At 39.8% G+C, this 17,322-nt stretch overlaps 1 protein-coding gene across 1 annotated transcript in view; it reads left to right on the plus strand.

Moving 5' to 3' along the window:
- Nucleotides 1-5,288: 5,288 nt before the first annotated feature.
- LOC109482280 (AT-hook-containing transcription factor-like) overlaps nucleotides 5,289-17,322 on the plus strand; it is a 28,745-nt gene continuing 16,711 nt past the window's right edge. Inside the window, exons 1-5 of the mRNA XM_019784967.1 lie at nucleotides 5,289-5,483; nucleotides 10,609-12,355; nucleotides 13,431-13,518; nucleotides 14,461-14,639; nucleotides 16,382-16,561. Of these exons, the coding sequence (XP_019640526.1) occupies nucleotides 10,826-12,355; nucleotides 13,431-13,518; nucleotides 14,461-14,639; nucleotides 16,382-16,561 (1,977 nt within the window). The 5' untranslated portion in view covers nucleotides 5,289-5,483; nucleotides 10,609-10,825. The remainder of the gene's footprint in view (nucleotides 5,484-10,608; nucleotides 12,356-13,430; nucleotides 13,519-14,460; nucleotides 14,640-16,381; nucleotides 16,562-17,322) is intronic.

A 17,322-nucleotide genomic window follows, 5' to 3' on the forward strand; every position in this document is an offset into this window, starting at 1 on the left:
TTTACCCATTTCACGTTACGGGGTTCACGTCAATCTAACGATTTGCGGCACTGTTGTGACTCTTTGGTCATAGTTACAGGAAGAGGAATTTCTTGTTTTTTTTTCTAGGAACAGGCCAAAATCAATGCGCGCGCGGACGTCATCCATAAAATTTTCTTGGTGTGGCCTAATAACATATTGATTACGTTTTGAAACTCATTGGCTAATGCTTGATTGTAACGCGCAATATAAGACCATATAACTTTACAAAGCGCAGTGTCGGTCCTAATCTCCAAGCAGATCCCTCTCGATGGCAAAAAGACAGTATCAAATTGGCCAGGCAGTATCCATTAGCCAGAGAAGCTTCGTGGCCACCGACCGTTGGTGGAGATCAGAACAAAAACAAGTGCTTCTGCAAAAGCTGACCATTTTCGCCGCTTACAGGCTTACAGTTTTTACGAACATTTTCCCCATCCTATCATTTCAATTTACCTAAGTTATATAAATGGTTCTAGTTCTCATCAACATTGTATATAATGAGAGAACATGCACTTCTATATTTCAACTCTTTAAGTTTAAAACATTACAAAAATCAAGTATATAACAGTTTATAACCTGTTTTCTCTCTTTTAAGAGTCTTTTTAACAGAATAAAAAAATGAGACACAAAAGTACATTTTAACTTAAATTATAAGTAACGTTAATATATATATATATAATTTTATTCAAAATCTCTTCTATGGCTTTGTCCCCAACATCTAAGTTTACAAACCTCGTGACATTCAACCAGGGCTTTAGCCAGCGCCCGTTTTACCGTCAATTGACGATATTTTTTCCCGTCGGACGGTAAAAATTTAAGTCCTTACCGTCAACATTGACGGTCAAAAATCGTGGGTGAAGACATTAAACTTAGCAAAAAATGTAGCGAATTTGAATGAGCCACGGCGCGGGGTCTTTCCAAAGCGCGTCGCGTCTTTTCAAAACGCCGCGGGCCCACACATTTCTTATTTAAATACGGCGGGAAACCTGACTTCAAGGAACGTGCCGATGTCTGTTAACTCGGCTCTTTTCTTCAATGTTGCTGTCTGTTTAAACAACATGTGCTAACGGCCACATAAGAACAATGGCTCGACTCAGACTCACGCTGGTAACTGTACATGACAATAAGATAAATAAACAACATGTGGCAACGAACAAAGAAATAATCAAACGTTTTGAAAATATACTGTACTTGAATTTTCATACCATCGCAAGAAAACGGAGATCGATCTACGCAAAGTGGCTTTATTATTTATATAAACTTCGTTAAACCACCTTCGAAGACTTGAGCGGCAGCATAAAGATAAATTTTCTGGAGCCGATCGCTGAAGCAAGTTTTTGCCGGCGTACGTAACTCCCTCCGCGGCAAAATCCCATATGCCGTAGCGAAATCGCGTCTCAGCACTTCCCCAAATCAACTCCATGGCCGCTAAAGTCTGCAAATGAGGTTAAACTTCCTCATTTCGGTTGAGAAGCGAAGCTACTAGTATAAAATCATGTGCATGGCGGCCATTTTGTTTGCTACCCGAAGTTTTCCGAATGATCTAAATAAGGAAATCGTCGGAAATCTGAGCCACATCCCTCGCTGTCGGCATGCGCTCGGGGCTGGCTCGGTGGAAATCGGAGGCTGTGGCGTCAGGACTAGCCTCCTTCGCAGTCTTGTTGGGCGTGGGCGTAATTTTTTCTGTGAGCGACGCGAGTAATATGCCGCCGCGAGGGACGATTTGCTGCCGAGGGACTTTTGCCACGGAGAGAAGGTTTCCGCGCTCCAACAAGACTGCTTCCAATCGGCGACTAGAAAGGGCTATCAAAAAACACTTAGGAGCGATTGGCATGGATGTGTGAACTTCCCGCAATAAACGCCACCAGTGCAGGGAGGTGTTCACGCCCCATTCCTCGACGAGCCGAAACTTGCAACTTTCTAGCGGTCGCCGATCAACCCGTCGGTAGAACGCCAACCATTCCCGAAAACCGAGCCCTATCCACTCAACAAAATCCCGTAGTCATTGCTGCTACGAAAAACAACTTTAAACAGATCACTACCACAGGACCCGGCAAGCTAAGCGATATTGCTGGGGGACGTGGACAGATAAAAAAGTGCCGCCATGTTGTTTGGTGGCGGGTTGATCTCACTGGTCATAGGAGGGTAACGCACCGCTCCGCAGCAAGTTGTGTAATAAAAAGAATGGCACATTTCACCAGCAAAAATAGTACTGCAAAGTTTGTCTTGGTTTGTTTGCATGGGATGCTTAAAAACTGCACAGCAATGCCTTTGTTGTAACATTACCAATGTTCAACCTTTCTCTGTTGGAACCTTCCACTATAACGCAAGCTAATAAAACCAACCGTTGACAAAAGGCGAGCGCTCCATGCGTATCTGTGAATTACCCTTGCGCGAACATGTGAATTGGACCTGCGCGAACATGTGAATTGGACCTGCACGAACATGTTAATAGCCTCTATGAAAGGCTGGCTTAATCCGAGGTCCTTTCTAGTCGCCGATTGGAAGCAGTCTTGTTGGAGCGCGGAAACCTTCTCTCCGTGGCAAAAGTCCCTCGGCAGCAAATCGTCCCTCGCGGGGGCATATTACTCGCGTCGCTCACAGAAAAAATTACGCCCACGCCCAACAAGACTGCGAAGGAGGCTACGTCAGGACTAGGTTTATTTGCATGGCTCGGGAAGCCGCCGCGGCTTGAATCGCAGCGGGATTTGGGCGCCGGGCGGGTCAAACAAAGGGAATATGAAGTTGTGAGGACCATAGTTTTTTTTTTCATTCTTCAAATTGCAGATTGTGTAATTTTTGTCCTGAAATCTTGAAAATCTATCTGCAAATTGCAGACTGAAGACGGGTATTTAGAACACTGAATACATGAAGTGTGCGGGGGGGCATGATGTCGATCACCGGATCATGATTTTTTTTCGCGTTGACCCTGATTCAACCCTAAAATAATACTCGAAGAGAACAATTCAAAAGTCATCTTTTACTAATCATATATAATTGTTTACATTATATCATTTGATCAACCTGATCTATTAAAAATTGTCAATGGAAAATACCTTGCCAAACAATGCAATACCTATTTAAGTTAATTAAACACTCACTCATTAATTAATTAATTTCCTAAAATACAAAAGACATGTTGGTGAAAGTTAGGCACCCAGGTAATATCAATAGTTCCACGGACAGCTATGTAGGCCGGAGCTTCTATTGCGTGCGATCTACGTTTGGTCAGAAAATACACCCCCCCCCCCCCGTGTACACTATATGACATCCAGTAGATTTCTAGCGGAAACCAATCAGAGGGCTGCTGACGCGTCACCGACTAGCGGCTATTAGCACCTTGTTTCATGTAAATGCCATGAACTCAACCAGAGCGCGTATATTGTTTCTTGTTTACATCAGTACCAAGGACATTATACAATGTCTCTGTCAGTACTAAGTACTAGTACTTCCACAATCAGTTAGTAAAGTCATACCTTAGTAAAATCTACTTTGATGAACGAATCAAAACGGGACTGTAGACATTAAGTTTTACACATTCAAATGTGGCTGCACTAGCGCTAATGGAGCGACCACTACGTACGGGAAGGAACGGATCTTAGCGAAGCCGACATTTGTGAACCCATTAATGTCCGACGTTGGTGAACCAAACCCAACCCATCGAAGACGGGCCGCCAAACATAAAAATGGAGGGAAATGACAGACAACAAGCCAACAAAGACAACATCACCAGACCAACAAAGTTGGAAAACACCACTTCAAGCGCTAATGTTGTAAGAACTGTGGAACCTCAAACTAGTATGTTTGCGTCAGCGGAAAGGCTGTCGAAGTAATCACTACATGAAAAACTGCGGCGAAAAAGTAACATGGGTTCGTCCCAAATCTAGACGCAAGTAGTGAGCTACAAAAGTAATAGAACCTATGCATCTTGCTTGTTGCTGTCTACTTTATACCCGTTAAAGATTGAACCGATACATGTACGTACTATAACTTGCCATACCCGGCCAAAGACGACTACATTACTGTTACTCTTTATTTTGTGCTGTATAATGTATACTAGTATGCGTTACATTATCTATCATTGTCATTTCTGTCAATTCCTTAAAACATCTACTGTTAGTTTGTGTAACATAACGTAGTGCTACAATCTGCGTAAAAAGTGGGCTTCATTACGTGTTATCTGCTAAGTCGTGTTGGTATTGAAAACTGTTTTATTGTGTCGTTCTTCTACAAACAGCCAGCAGAATTATGAAGATACTCGTTCTCAATACACATGCTGCAAACTATAAAGTAATGGCAGTCCTACGAAAATTCTGTTTGTAATGTATAAGCGCTTTATGTCGACGTACAATGGGTGTGAAATACATGTTTTCGCCCATCGTGTGCCACCGGCTCGGTGGTAATTAGCTACTTTACAAGTGAAAGAACCGCGTCCGTGGGCCTTGATAAATTATTCAAGTTATTCAGCAGCCCTCTGATTGGTCTCCGCTAGAAATTTACTGGATGTCATTCAGTGACGAGCCCCCCCCCCAACACACACACACACAAAAACACCGATCCGGGAACGCCTGAAAAGGAGGCTTTTAATAAGCTTTGCCTGCAGCGCCTTGATTGGTCGGACGTGTGACCCTCTGGACTGCCGGCTAATGGAATCTGGACATCTAGACTAATCCACACTGCTAATGCTCATTGACATAATTTATGCAGTTTATTAAAATCCTTGATTACTGTGAATCCTTGATTATAGACATGTCTTTATCAACATTTTTGGCAAATAATAAAATCAAGTTATTGTTCAAGACAAATTAAGTTTGTTTTGTCAGCAGCTTTGTTATGCAACATTAATAGAACTATGATTTTGAAATTAGCAACCATAATGGAAAGTATACAAACGTCCAAGGCATAAATGGTAAAAAGTGCACTCGCAACAACGACATCTAGCGACATGCGGCAACTCAGCATGTCTGCATGGCCGTCGCAACAACGACATCTAGCGACATGCGGTGACTTAGCATGTCTGCATGGCCGTTGAAGGGTGGAACCGTTGATCCATCCATCCATTGATCCAATCTCAATCTCGTCTGAGTTACCATTTTCGCGCATGCGAAAATGGTAAAAAAAAAACGGCCATATATAAAAAGGTAACGATCATTCCCCCACAACCTCTGCTTGGAGAGTATGTCGGTCCATCATCACCAAGCTTGACAACTTCACCGTGCCTTACCGCCCTCTAGCGATTTTAATCCAAACTGCAACCAACGCGTCAACCGCGACAGAAACGAGGCTGGGCAGCCATTTTGAATGCTAATTTGAAAGTGGGCACGTTTACGTTTACGTTCGTTGGGAGAGTTATCATACTTCTACGGGCGAACTTTTCAGCCTCTGCTGTTTACACCAAAACTCCCCTCGAGTGTCCGATTGTTTAGACAACAAGGAGCTAAACGAAGTCGTCACATGTCGCTCAGGTAAGGAAGTTAGAACGGTCTTTGTTTCGTAGATTTTTGAGAAGCGTCGTACAGAAGTTCGTGCTTTGTTGACGATTTCGATCCTTGTCTATATGGTCGTTTTTGTGTTGATCGGAGTAGGTTTTCTCTCCATTCTACTGTCTAACGTACTAAAGACTTATCTGCCAACGTTAAGACCAACTTTTCCGTAATTATGGGGGGATATTAAAAAACGAGGAAATTAGCAAAGTTCGAGTCCACTTCCGCACTCTGCCTGAGTAGTCGGGGGTGGGGTGGGGGGTGCTGGTAGAATCATATACAAATGTACTCTACTTTACCAAATCTACGTATTTATTATGAAGCGTGCAGGAATCTATATTCAGAGAGATTTTAAGATAATATCTTAGCAGTTGCTTAGCAGTGAATATCATGCATTCGTACTTTCTTAAGACTTTCCTTAGTTTCTGAAATATGATTTTTTTTCATATGCATAAGTTCTGCATATGCAAAGAGTTACAGTTGATTCCAGATTACGTATTACTACTAGCTCAGAAGCCATTGCAGAAGGAGAAAAAAAAAATTGCACATTTTCTTTTGCCACTTGTGTTGTTCTCTCATGCAGATTTTGACCCACTTTTGACTTTTTTTGCCATAGCAACTGAATAATTACTCCTCAGCTGTTGTGAATTAAGGGTCACAGCATTTCTTACTGTCCAGGACACTTTGGCATAATTATAATACGTTACTTTAGTATCGTGGCAGCAGGAGTATGGTGAAATATATTGTGTCAATTTGTCAAGTTCTTTACGTCACTTGGAATTCTTAAATCAACACTTGAAGAAATGAACTTGACTCATGAATGCGTAGCAGCGCAAATGTGTACATGTAGGTGCCATATGCATGTGCGTGTTCTCATCAAATGGTTCTTGCTCTCTTGTCAGAATTTTTTACAGCATATGGGTACTAGATAGTCGACACTAAGTAGTGCTAGCCTAGGAAGTTAGGAGTCATCTGTTTTGTATAAATAATAGGTTAGCCAGTGTGCAACATTCGGTTAGCAGTCAAGGCAGATACAGTCATTGAAACTAACTGTACTCTTCGAGTGCCAAAGACTTGACCATACTGTATGGTCATGTTTTTGGCTGATAGTAGTAGGGGTTCAACGTGACCTATGAAATTTTGAAATACACAACCCCCTAACTAACACACAATTTCCTGCATTTTGAGGGACTCGTGAAGTTGTTTCAGCATTACTCTAATTTCTAAAGGTCTAAAGTGAAACATATTTTTACGAAGGGTCACAGTTTTCTCACCAGAAAGAAAACACCCGAAGGCCCAATCCTGGCTGATAGATAGCATACTAGTAGGGGCCTAAGACATAGGGGTCAAAATATCATAGGGGGTCAAAATTACAGTGTAGAAGGCCTTCATGTAGTGATGATGTACTGCATCAAACTTCGTGCTAGTTAGCAAAACACTTGCTAGTATTGGCTGCCAAGCCAACTGGAACTTTAACTCATGTCACGTTAACATTTACATATTTGCTCATGCCTTGCAATATCTAGATAATCTGTTCCTCACAAAACTTTTTACCCTTTCTAGACTCCTTTATGAGCCAGAATCTTTACACTCGCGTATACATTGTAAAACACATCTTGCACAGTGTGCAACAGTTTTTCTTAGTCTCATGATCTAGACAAGGTTTTTGTTGACACCAGAAGGACCAGAGTCCTTGTTGCCGGAGATACCAGCCTCCAGGCTGTTTGCATTATTTGCAGACATGCCACACGGACTGTTGACAGTCGGCTGACACTGTACATGTACACAGTCTGACCAGAATCACAACTATGTGGACATATGTAGGGCTGGGTGTGACACAAGGTACACATGCATGGTCACAGTCTTCTGTAGAAAAAGAAGGTATAAGAAGAAAGTTGTACATGTAAATACACTAGATATCGGTAGCAAAGTTTCATGGTCTCTGAAAAAAATGAAGGTGTTCATGACTTCATCACACACATTCACAGGACTACATGTTAACAACAGTACTCAGTAGCGGGAAGAGGTAAGGTATTTAAGACGAATGATTTGTTAATGGTAAGTTTGCAGTAATGAGAAGAGACCAAAAACAGTGAACATAAAACTAGAGTACTACAGTGAAAAAGTTAGAGTAGAGTAGAATTAGGTTTATCGGTAACCATGTACCAGTAGCACATTTTGGTGTGTGATCTAGTATTCATCCGTAATACATTTATTTGGTTTGCTAGAGTCAATGCGGTGTCATAACGGTCCTAAGATCATTATTATAAGACTTGTGGTCTCAATTGTTGCTTTCAACAGCAGGGTTTGGAATTAACTTTTGGTTACTGGTGCACTTTATTGATGAATTGTGAACAATATATACAGATGTAGTTTGTACCGTGTGCATGGCTGCAGTGTAAGGAGTCTTTCAGTGCATATATATGGCCAGCTGCTACCCTTGTTTTCTGCAAAACTGGTGTGTTTCAAAAATGGTTCGAAAATATTTTTTACAGGCCCACATTGCTTGGAGAGTTCCAGTACTAGCTGTATCTCTCCATAAGAAGGTGGTTTTACAGTTTGACTTTTACCCCTTACCAGTACAGATAAACTGTTAGTTTAGTTACTAATAATACTAGAGAAATGTTTGCTTTGTCCTGTAGAATAACAAACAGTGCAGTAAGCCGTTACAAAATCATAAATTATGCAAAGTGGCTTCCTCTAAAATTTCAAAGTGTGAAAACTCTAAGCCAACAACCTGTTGAATTTTTAAAATTATTTTTGAGATTTTGACTATACATAACTTTTAATTTGCAATTTTCTTTGTCACATCAAATTACATAATAATCATTAAGTATAAATTGGAATTTGTATTGTTTGAAGATTCATTTAGATTTAGAATCAAAATTGCAAAGAAATATATATTTTTTTTACAGCTTAGGCTAATACTTGTAGCTAAAATATGCTGTATGTGTGTTTTTTTACAGTTTTTTTAGACTGCCTAAATGCTGATCACAGTTTATTTGTGTACAGTATTGAGTTATAGCCTACTTGTAATACAGTTGTATATTATTACAGGCCTCCCATCTAAACTGTAGCTACTTTACGTCAACACAGATTAGTTACTGCCGAGTGTTTACATACAAATGGTGGTGTTGTTTGCTTTAGCTAACTGACAATGTGTCCAACTGTTACAAGTGGGTTCTTGAGTGTTATAACGTTGGTTCTTTTTGACATGACAAGGAATAATTGTAGTATATAATACACATGTAGAAATGCAGGATATTTGACGGTACTGTATATTACAAGTATTTTGTGAATTTCTGGTGAATGTACATGTACAATGGAAGAGCACAATCCGAAAGTCATGTACAATGTGTCCATCTGTTATAAGTGGGTTCTTGAGTGCCTTATAACGTTGGTTCTTTTGACATGACAAGAAATAATTGTAGAAATGCATTATATTTGACGTACTATATCTAAAAGTATTTTTGAATTTCTGGTGAATATACACGGTACAATGGAAAAGAGCACACATACAATATGTCCAACTGTTATAAGTGGGTTCTTGAGTGTTATAATGTTGTTTCTCTTTGATATGACTAGAAATAATTGTAGTATACACATGTAGAAATGCATGATATTTGAAACACAACATAAGTTACATATCTACAAGTGTATTTTGTGAATTTCTGGTGAATATACATGTACAATGGACAAGAGCACACATACATATTGTCAGTACTGTACATGTGGGGAGGGGGGTTCTTCAAGCAATTTTACACGTTTTCGTCTTTGTGTAATGACAAGAATGCATGATTGTTATACTTATAGTGCATTTACTGTTCTTTGGAAGTGAAACAAGTTTTTGCTGACATTGTACTAATTTTATCTTATATGGTACACCCCCCAAAAATTTGGTGAACCAGCGCACCTATTCCCAAAAATGAATTTCAAGCCCTGATGCCCATAACAACTTGGCTTTCAGGTTCAACTACAAGTTACAACAGTTAAAAGAATGCATCCTTTCTGGTACAGAAGGCAACAGTTGAAGTGGCTGTTGATGCTTTCAAGTTGCAAGACATAATGCTAGTAGACTCAGTAGAGCCAAGCCAATCCAAGTGACCTTTTTCTACATAACCCTATATATAGCAGGCCTTTCAACAAGTTATTCACTTAAAGGTCCTAATGCGATTAATGAGGAAAAAATGACCTGTATCCTAGCAAGGGTGACCTGTGGTTGCTAACACTTTATCTCACTGTAATTGTTTCAATTTCACGGTGGCTTTAGTTCACCCCAGGAGGGAATTCAGGTTGTCAGTCAAATTTCATGGTGTGTTAAGATTCTGGTTGAAACTATTTTTTAGTAGTACAGTGGAACTAGAAACACATTTAAATTTCATGGTAAGAGCCTGAGGTACATGTAACACCAAAAAACAAAACCACAACCACAGTAATGTTCAACATGGGGAAAGTGTGAGAAATTATGAGGTCAATTGGGACACTTTTGTAGGCATTTATGTCAATTTATGGCATGTTGGCATATTGACCACTTTCAGAGGGCAACAAAATTTCTCGTGTTTTTTTTCCAAAATCAGGCAAAAATTAATGCGTGCCCTGATGCTATACATAAATATTACTTTATGTGGCCTTAAACTCACTGCAGCTCAGAGATTTACTCAGAAGGCTCAGGTTTTATGCACCTTTCGTGACTGGTAAAACCCTTATAAGCCCATGTTTCCACATAGACCCTCCCCTGGAGGTTGGGTAAAGCTGGTATTATTACATGTGTTCTGAATCTGAGTTTAAATTATTGATATTTGCAGCATAATTAACAGATTCCAGTGATTATGATCTTTTATTATTTAAGTTTTAATACAAGTCTAAGTCCTATTTTATTAAAAATCACTAGTACTTTCTATTATTAAATTCTACAACTTACATAAATTTATAAATATTATTATTAAGAGAAAACTAGTATTTGAAAGTGGATATTTGATAACAGATTATTTATCTCAATTCTAATTTTTCCACAGGGAATTATCTTTATATAACAGCCTTCATTGCTACAATATTATAGTACAATGTAAAATTAATAATCCATTGTTTTTCTTTGTTATCATTTCAGGTGTCCTTCAAGAGTAGACCCATGACCTTTGACCCACTCAGATTTTAAAACGGATTTTAGGCATGCTGGAGAGCACTGGAACAGAAGCCATGGTACAACACACACAACAGGAGTGCCTTTATTCTGCCAAGTACAGTCGTATATAAGAGCCTTCAATGTACGGAGAATTTGAAGTGTTGCACTGAGAGAAAGTCAAGCATGTGGAAAGAAAAACAACATGGCACACAGGAGGAGTAAGAAGGATTTGATACTCGACGACCAGGGAATTTTACTGGACGATGACGAGCCAATCAGGCAGCGGCGCGATGTCACGTTTGACGATTCGCACCCGTTCACGGACGAACCCACACTGAATCTGAGCGAATTTGAGGATTCCATCAAGGAGGAGATAGAGTATGGAGAGGGAGGGGCGTCGGGTGAGGAGTCCGGCGGCGACGGTTTGAACTACGGAGCGGGATTCGAACCCGCGGCCTTTAGACGAGTACGGGCTGGCTCACAAACACAGGACAGCCTGGACGAGTTTGAAGCAATCGAGCAGAATCTCTTACAAGATGGCTCACATGCCAGTGCCTTATTTGAAAGAAGCAGGGAAGACTCAAGAGACGACATTTCCTTCCATAGTAACGAGAATTCAGTCGCCGATCAGTACGAGCAGTACCTCTCAGAACAGGAGCACAGTCGATCAGGGAATGAATTCTCCCCAGGTGGGGAGCAGCACTCTCCAGGGCTGGATGACTTTGCAGCAAAGTACGGCAGCCAATCAGCAAGGAGCTATGATGGACAGTATGCAAATGAGGAGGGTGTTGAAGAGGATGTGAGCAGGCTGGTTGGGGAGGAAAGCTTTCCCAGGAATTCTTTTCTAGACAGCTCGCTACTAAATGACACCGTCATTCCCATCAATGCTTCAGATAGTACTTACGACAAAACCCCTCAACCAACATTTGACCATTCCAAGAATTCTACGCCAAGTCCTTCCAATCGTAGAGTATCAGATTTACAGAGTGCAGGGGATCATTTGGTCCCCCCCTCAAAGACCCCCCTAACAAGCACGCCAAATTCTCCAACCGATAGTAAGAGACCAGACATCTCGGTACAGTCTGTTCGGGAGGACGACTCAGGAAGTAGAACGCCGGTAGGGAGACCTGGCTCGGATTTGTCGCCGTATAGCGGTTTCCACGAGAGAGTTTCGGAGATCGCGAAGAGGGACGCTGCCATCTTGAGACCGCGGTTCACCACCTACGGAGCCGAGACTAAATTCTCCCCTCCGAAAACGCAACGGACTCCCCCGACGACAGATAGCGGGAAGAAGGCGAGTAATGTTTCCTTTAAGATCGACCGCTCTAGCGGGAGAATCCTCGGCGTTTCTCAGTCAACCCCTCAATCTGACCCGAGTAAGAACACTTCCTTAAGAGATAGGAGACGGAGAAATAGGATGAGTCGCGGCGAATCCGGCTCAAGGTCGAAACGAAGGACAGAAACTGACGCGTCCGTGAGCGATCTGGATTTAGACACGAGCGGGCGCTCGGATATTTCCCGCTCCGAACTGTCACAGAGGCTCAAAGAGGAGGTCAAGAGCAAAACAGAAACCTCAGAACAGCTGCGAGAACTACAGGAGGAGTACGATAACCTGTTGGCGAAGTACGCGCTGGCGGAGGTCACCATCGACCACCTGAGGCTAGGGGCAAAGGTCAACCTGTACTCAGATCCGCCAAAACCTGCACCTGCATTTGTCGGGTCTATTCCTCAGGTAATTTTGCTGATACAAAAATCCTAAAATTTACTTACAGTCTTTCATTTATAGTATGTAACACATACCCAATTGTTCTTATATTATATGTATATAACGTTCCTTAGTCTACTAAGTATATATACCTATCTACTAATTATAGATTTTATTAAATTTTCAAACAGTGGGGTGGCCAGTTCAATTCTGAATTTTCAATGGGGCCCAGAATACAAAAGCATCATAGTATACACACTGTATATGAGTTATATAAAATCATAAATGGAAGAAACTAAATTTAATGACAAAATTTTAACATGTATTAAGTAAGTACAGATGACTGTGAAACATAAGTAACGCAAGTAAACAATTTGTTTACTTACTAAGTACAGGTACTACTGCAGAATCGATGATAATATGTATCAGGTATTGTATAATAATATACGAATACTGATCTTCAGCTTTCATTAGTATTCGTATATTATTATACAATACCATACATATTATCATCGATTCTGCAGTAGTACCTGTACTTAGTCTAGTAAGTATATCATCAGACACTTAATCTCAATGCGAATATTATTAATATGTTTTGTTTGACTGTTCGGTAATTATTGTACCAAAACCATCCTTCATATTTTCAACAACAATGATATACTCACTACTCAATCAATCATGAAAAGGAATTTAATCCATGATGTTATTTTGGGAACAAGCCGACTTTCCATAACCTTTCAAAAGATTTATATTTCTAAAGAAGGGAGCTTTTATCAGCTGAATAGTTTGACCTTTTGTAATGTTGATTTATTAATGTGCGTCACACCGTATTACATGACATGTATCATATGTCCTCGGTTATTATGATGATGATGACATTTTCAATGTTAAACATAAATTTTTGGCCACCCTCTAAGAGAGACACTTTGGATATTTTCATTTGAAATATAACTCTGGTAAGTGTAAGTGACATGGTACCAATTTAGATGGTTATTTTTCTAAATAATGACATTACAATAAATGATAATGTTTCGACAGTAATGTAATTTATCATCATAAATTTTCTTTTCGATGGAAAAATATTTCTTGTTTCTCCCCACAGCCGCACAAGATTCAAATGGTTGATATCCCCCGGAGCCAACGTGCACAGATGGACAGGACGGTGGAACACAGATCACAAGCTGTTACAGGTACAGTACTCTCTTCAGGGTTTACTTTGTTATTATAAATTATGTCTAGTGATGGTTTTCTTTTGTAATGGGTTTGGTTGAAGGTGTTATCTTGTTGTGGGAAGTGGTCAAGCATCATAGGAACTTCAGTCACCGATGTCACAACTCAACATTTCTTGTGATTTTTTTATCAATCATTTTACTAATCCTTTTCCAAACAAAAGCTTTTATTTGCCATTTGCATATCTTTGTAAAGGTAAGGCTTGAAATACCAACTGCATACACTGAGTAGTGCAGGTAAATTACAACTGTGCACTAGCTTGAGGTATTACTAATGTCTACCTGCACTGGTCCATGTACTGCATTTCTACATGTACATGTATGTTGTACTGTATGTAGATTTTTATTTGCTGCATTGACTTGATAATATCATTATGTTGTATACATTGTATTTGAAGTAGGAAAGAAATAATAGTTGCTGGTTTCTGACCTGAACAGTTGTTAGAATGATCCATACTTCATAAATCCTGAGTGCTACAGGTAAAATTTGTCTGGTGTAGGTTTATTTCAATGTTATTATTACACTCACCATATTTCAAGCCCTTTTATAGTGTTAAGATCAATACGTAGTGTGGGACATGTTACAGAATGTTACAGCTGTTACAGTTTGGGGCTTTTGTGTGTCTTGCTAAGTATTATGAAAGGTTGTGGGAAAATTCAGATGGTCAGAAAACGTGAGATGTACATGTAGATATACACATTCATGTAGTCTTTGGGTACAATTGTGTGTAACTTTGTATAAAAGATTGTAGATACATAGTACATCTACAATTTACAAAATGTTGTTCAGTTTTATTTTTTCTCAGAATCTGTTTTACATTTAAGATAAGTACTTCAAGAAACACACATACTAGTAGTTGTAATGTTTAATGAGTAATCAAATTCTCTTATTTTTTCCTACAGCTACCCTGTCCCCACCCCAGCCCTCCCATAGTAGACTGACCCAGACAGGTATGGCAGTAGGGACTGGGACTGACCCATTTGTTGGTGAGGGGGAGGAGGACCCTACCCTCACAGCCACTGCTAGTGGAGAGAGTCTGAAAGTGGCCCTGTTGTTACAGGCAGCCAGTTTGGAGGACCAGGTAAGCATTTTATTTCATATTTAATATTCTTTTTAATAGAAAACTTTGCAATTAGCATTACAATTTAATGTTTTTATTAGTGCTGTATGTATTATGTAGTCTCGTGTATGTATGTATGTAGTTTAGAATCATAAGTCAATAAAGCGATGGATGGATTGTTATGAAATTTAGTATGTGTTTAGGTCTTGTTATTAGATTTTGGATCCCCTGGTGGCTTCCCTTGGTACTGCAGCAGAACAGTTTTGAAATGTCTCGTGTTCTGGACATGCTGGTTCATGATTTGATCCTTCCTACACAAATATATGTCTTTGATCTTATTTAATTGCTGGGTCAGAATATACAATGTATTATCATATCCGCTGTGATTTATTTTTTCACCCAGTTTGTGTAATTGTGTGGGTTTTTATGGACGTTTTGTAGCAATTTGGGGCCCTCTAGCAGCATTTTGAGGTACTGCAGCATTTCACCCACTTTTTGCACTTCTGTTGAAAAGTTAACACTGATACTGTGACAGGAATGTTTGGTGTTGCACAGGTGCGTGGGTATGTACAGGTACATGCTTATGAATAATAAATGAAGTAAGCTCTGCACATGTCTGTTATTAATGGATCAGTGGCAGTTTTGTCAGATTTGATAGTTTAATATCCCCACAGTACTACTGCTTTCATAACACTAAGTTGGAAGGGCAGGGAGGGAAAAATTACTGTAAATGTCTTACCAATTTAATTTGTTGGTTCTCGGATTCGCCTCTTTTTCTGATTTGCAAAAGATTCTGGTTCTGAAACAACTCAAAAATGCTCATATTTTGCTCCCAACAGTTGAGGAAAGTCTTTTTCTTCCTACTGTTTTTCCATCTATCAATGCAGTGGTTTAATTAAAAGTTCACAATTCGTTGTTTAAATAATTATTAACCCGGCCTTTTGTGTTGACTTCATGGCTCTTATCGTAGCATTTAGGGCTATAATAGGATGCTTAGACCTTTTTTTTTTTCCCTGTCGCTTCATATATTTTCTGAAAAAATCTGATAATCAACAAATTAAATTGGTGTGGCCTAAAGAACATGTCGGCAGAAGACACAATGGCACCCTGTGTCAATTAAAATTTTATATGCATGTACATGTATCTGGTAGCAGGACCTGCAGTTTCAAGGTGTACAGTGTATATTTCATAACCTGAACGTTGACCTCTCACAGAGGACCTCTTGATAAATGTTTGTGAGGGTCTTTGTGACACAGATAGGGGCCATAACAGACAAGCTTTGTGCTCAGGAACAAAAGGACAGAACTTAGGATCAAGGTTCACATGTACCAAGGGGAGTATTAAGTGCTACTTTAGGTGATATGATATCAGTACACATTTATCTTGTCTTTTTACTCTTAAGAGCTCCATATTGTACATGTAGATGAGATTATATTGTCTGACAATAATATGCAGGGCTCGAAATTCACTTTTGGAAATAGGTGCACTGGTGCACCGAACCTAAAAAATTAGGTGCATCAATGACCAGAACCAGACGTCTGTCACCATGGTAACTAGTGTTGACTTACATCATGTTGCAATTTTATGGCAGGAGGGATTTAGACTCCAGTCCGACAATACAGTGCATATGAATGTGTTTGAGTTAGAATTAACAGAGCAGACTGTATGTGAAGTTAAACATTATGCATACTTTGCAAATGTTACCTAAGTTTTATTTATTATACAAGTATTAACTCAATGACACCTACATGTAAATCCTCCAGGTGGACTCGTTTGAAGCCCTGCTGGACCTTGACCAGCTGAACCAGGCGGAGCAGGACGAGGTTCTGACCAGGCTGCAGGCAGAGAATGACCGGCTGAACCAGGACTACCTGGACGCCAGGGACGAGCATGACCGCAGGAGGCGCGCCGGGGATACGCACGGGGAATTCGACGAAGACAAGGTATCTAACGTATTTCAATTAACAACATTTGACTGGGGCTAATGTTGACAATTTAGGACATTTTCTGTTTGGTGTTCCCTTTTTTTGCCTTCTTGGATGGAAGTATTATTTTGGGTGGCACTGGTGATGTTGGTAGGGCGTGATTGTATTTTTGTCCTCAAGAGCAAGGATTGGAAGTGACTGGGTGGAGATTGGGTTTTAGTTGATTGACAGGGTTGTAACGTTTTATATGTCCTGGATGTTAGAATAATAATAACATGAATAATAATAACCTTTATTGTACATTCATGCCCTATCGGGCTAAGTACAGGTCAACAGATGAAATAGGTAATATACATGTTTGTAGTACAAACAGCTTTAAACTACTCTAATACAAAGGTTCGGCTTCTTCTCGTTTCTTTGTAATGTTAAAAATATAATTTGAGATGGGTTTGTATAGTACAGGATGATCAAAGCGCATAAGAAAGATAAATTTTTCAACATTAGGCAAGTATTGGAAGTATGGAAACGTACTAGTAATATATCTAAAAAGGTAATTTCTTTCATTACTATATAAACTACAATCAATAACAAAGTGGGCTTCATCTTCTACTTTGTTTGAGCTACAAAATTGGCAAATCCTTTGTTCCAGAGGTGTGCGGTTGTGCCTTCCTGTTTGTAGCGAGTGGAAAACAACAGGAACAGTCCCACTCCTGACACCACGCAATAATGTTCTTTTAAGTACATGTATCCTACATAATGTTAAAACAGTAATGTGTAAC

Source organism: Branchiostoma belcheri, unplaced genomic scaffold (assembly GCF_001625305.1).
Source record: "Branchiostoma belcheri isolate BF01 breed outbred unplaced genomic scaffold, Haploidv18h27 scaffold6, whole genome shotgun sequence".
NCBI classification, from domain to species: Eukaryota; Metazoa; Chordata; class Leptocardii; order Amphioxiformes; family Branchiostomatidae; genus Branchiostoma; species Branchiostoma belcheri.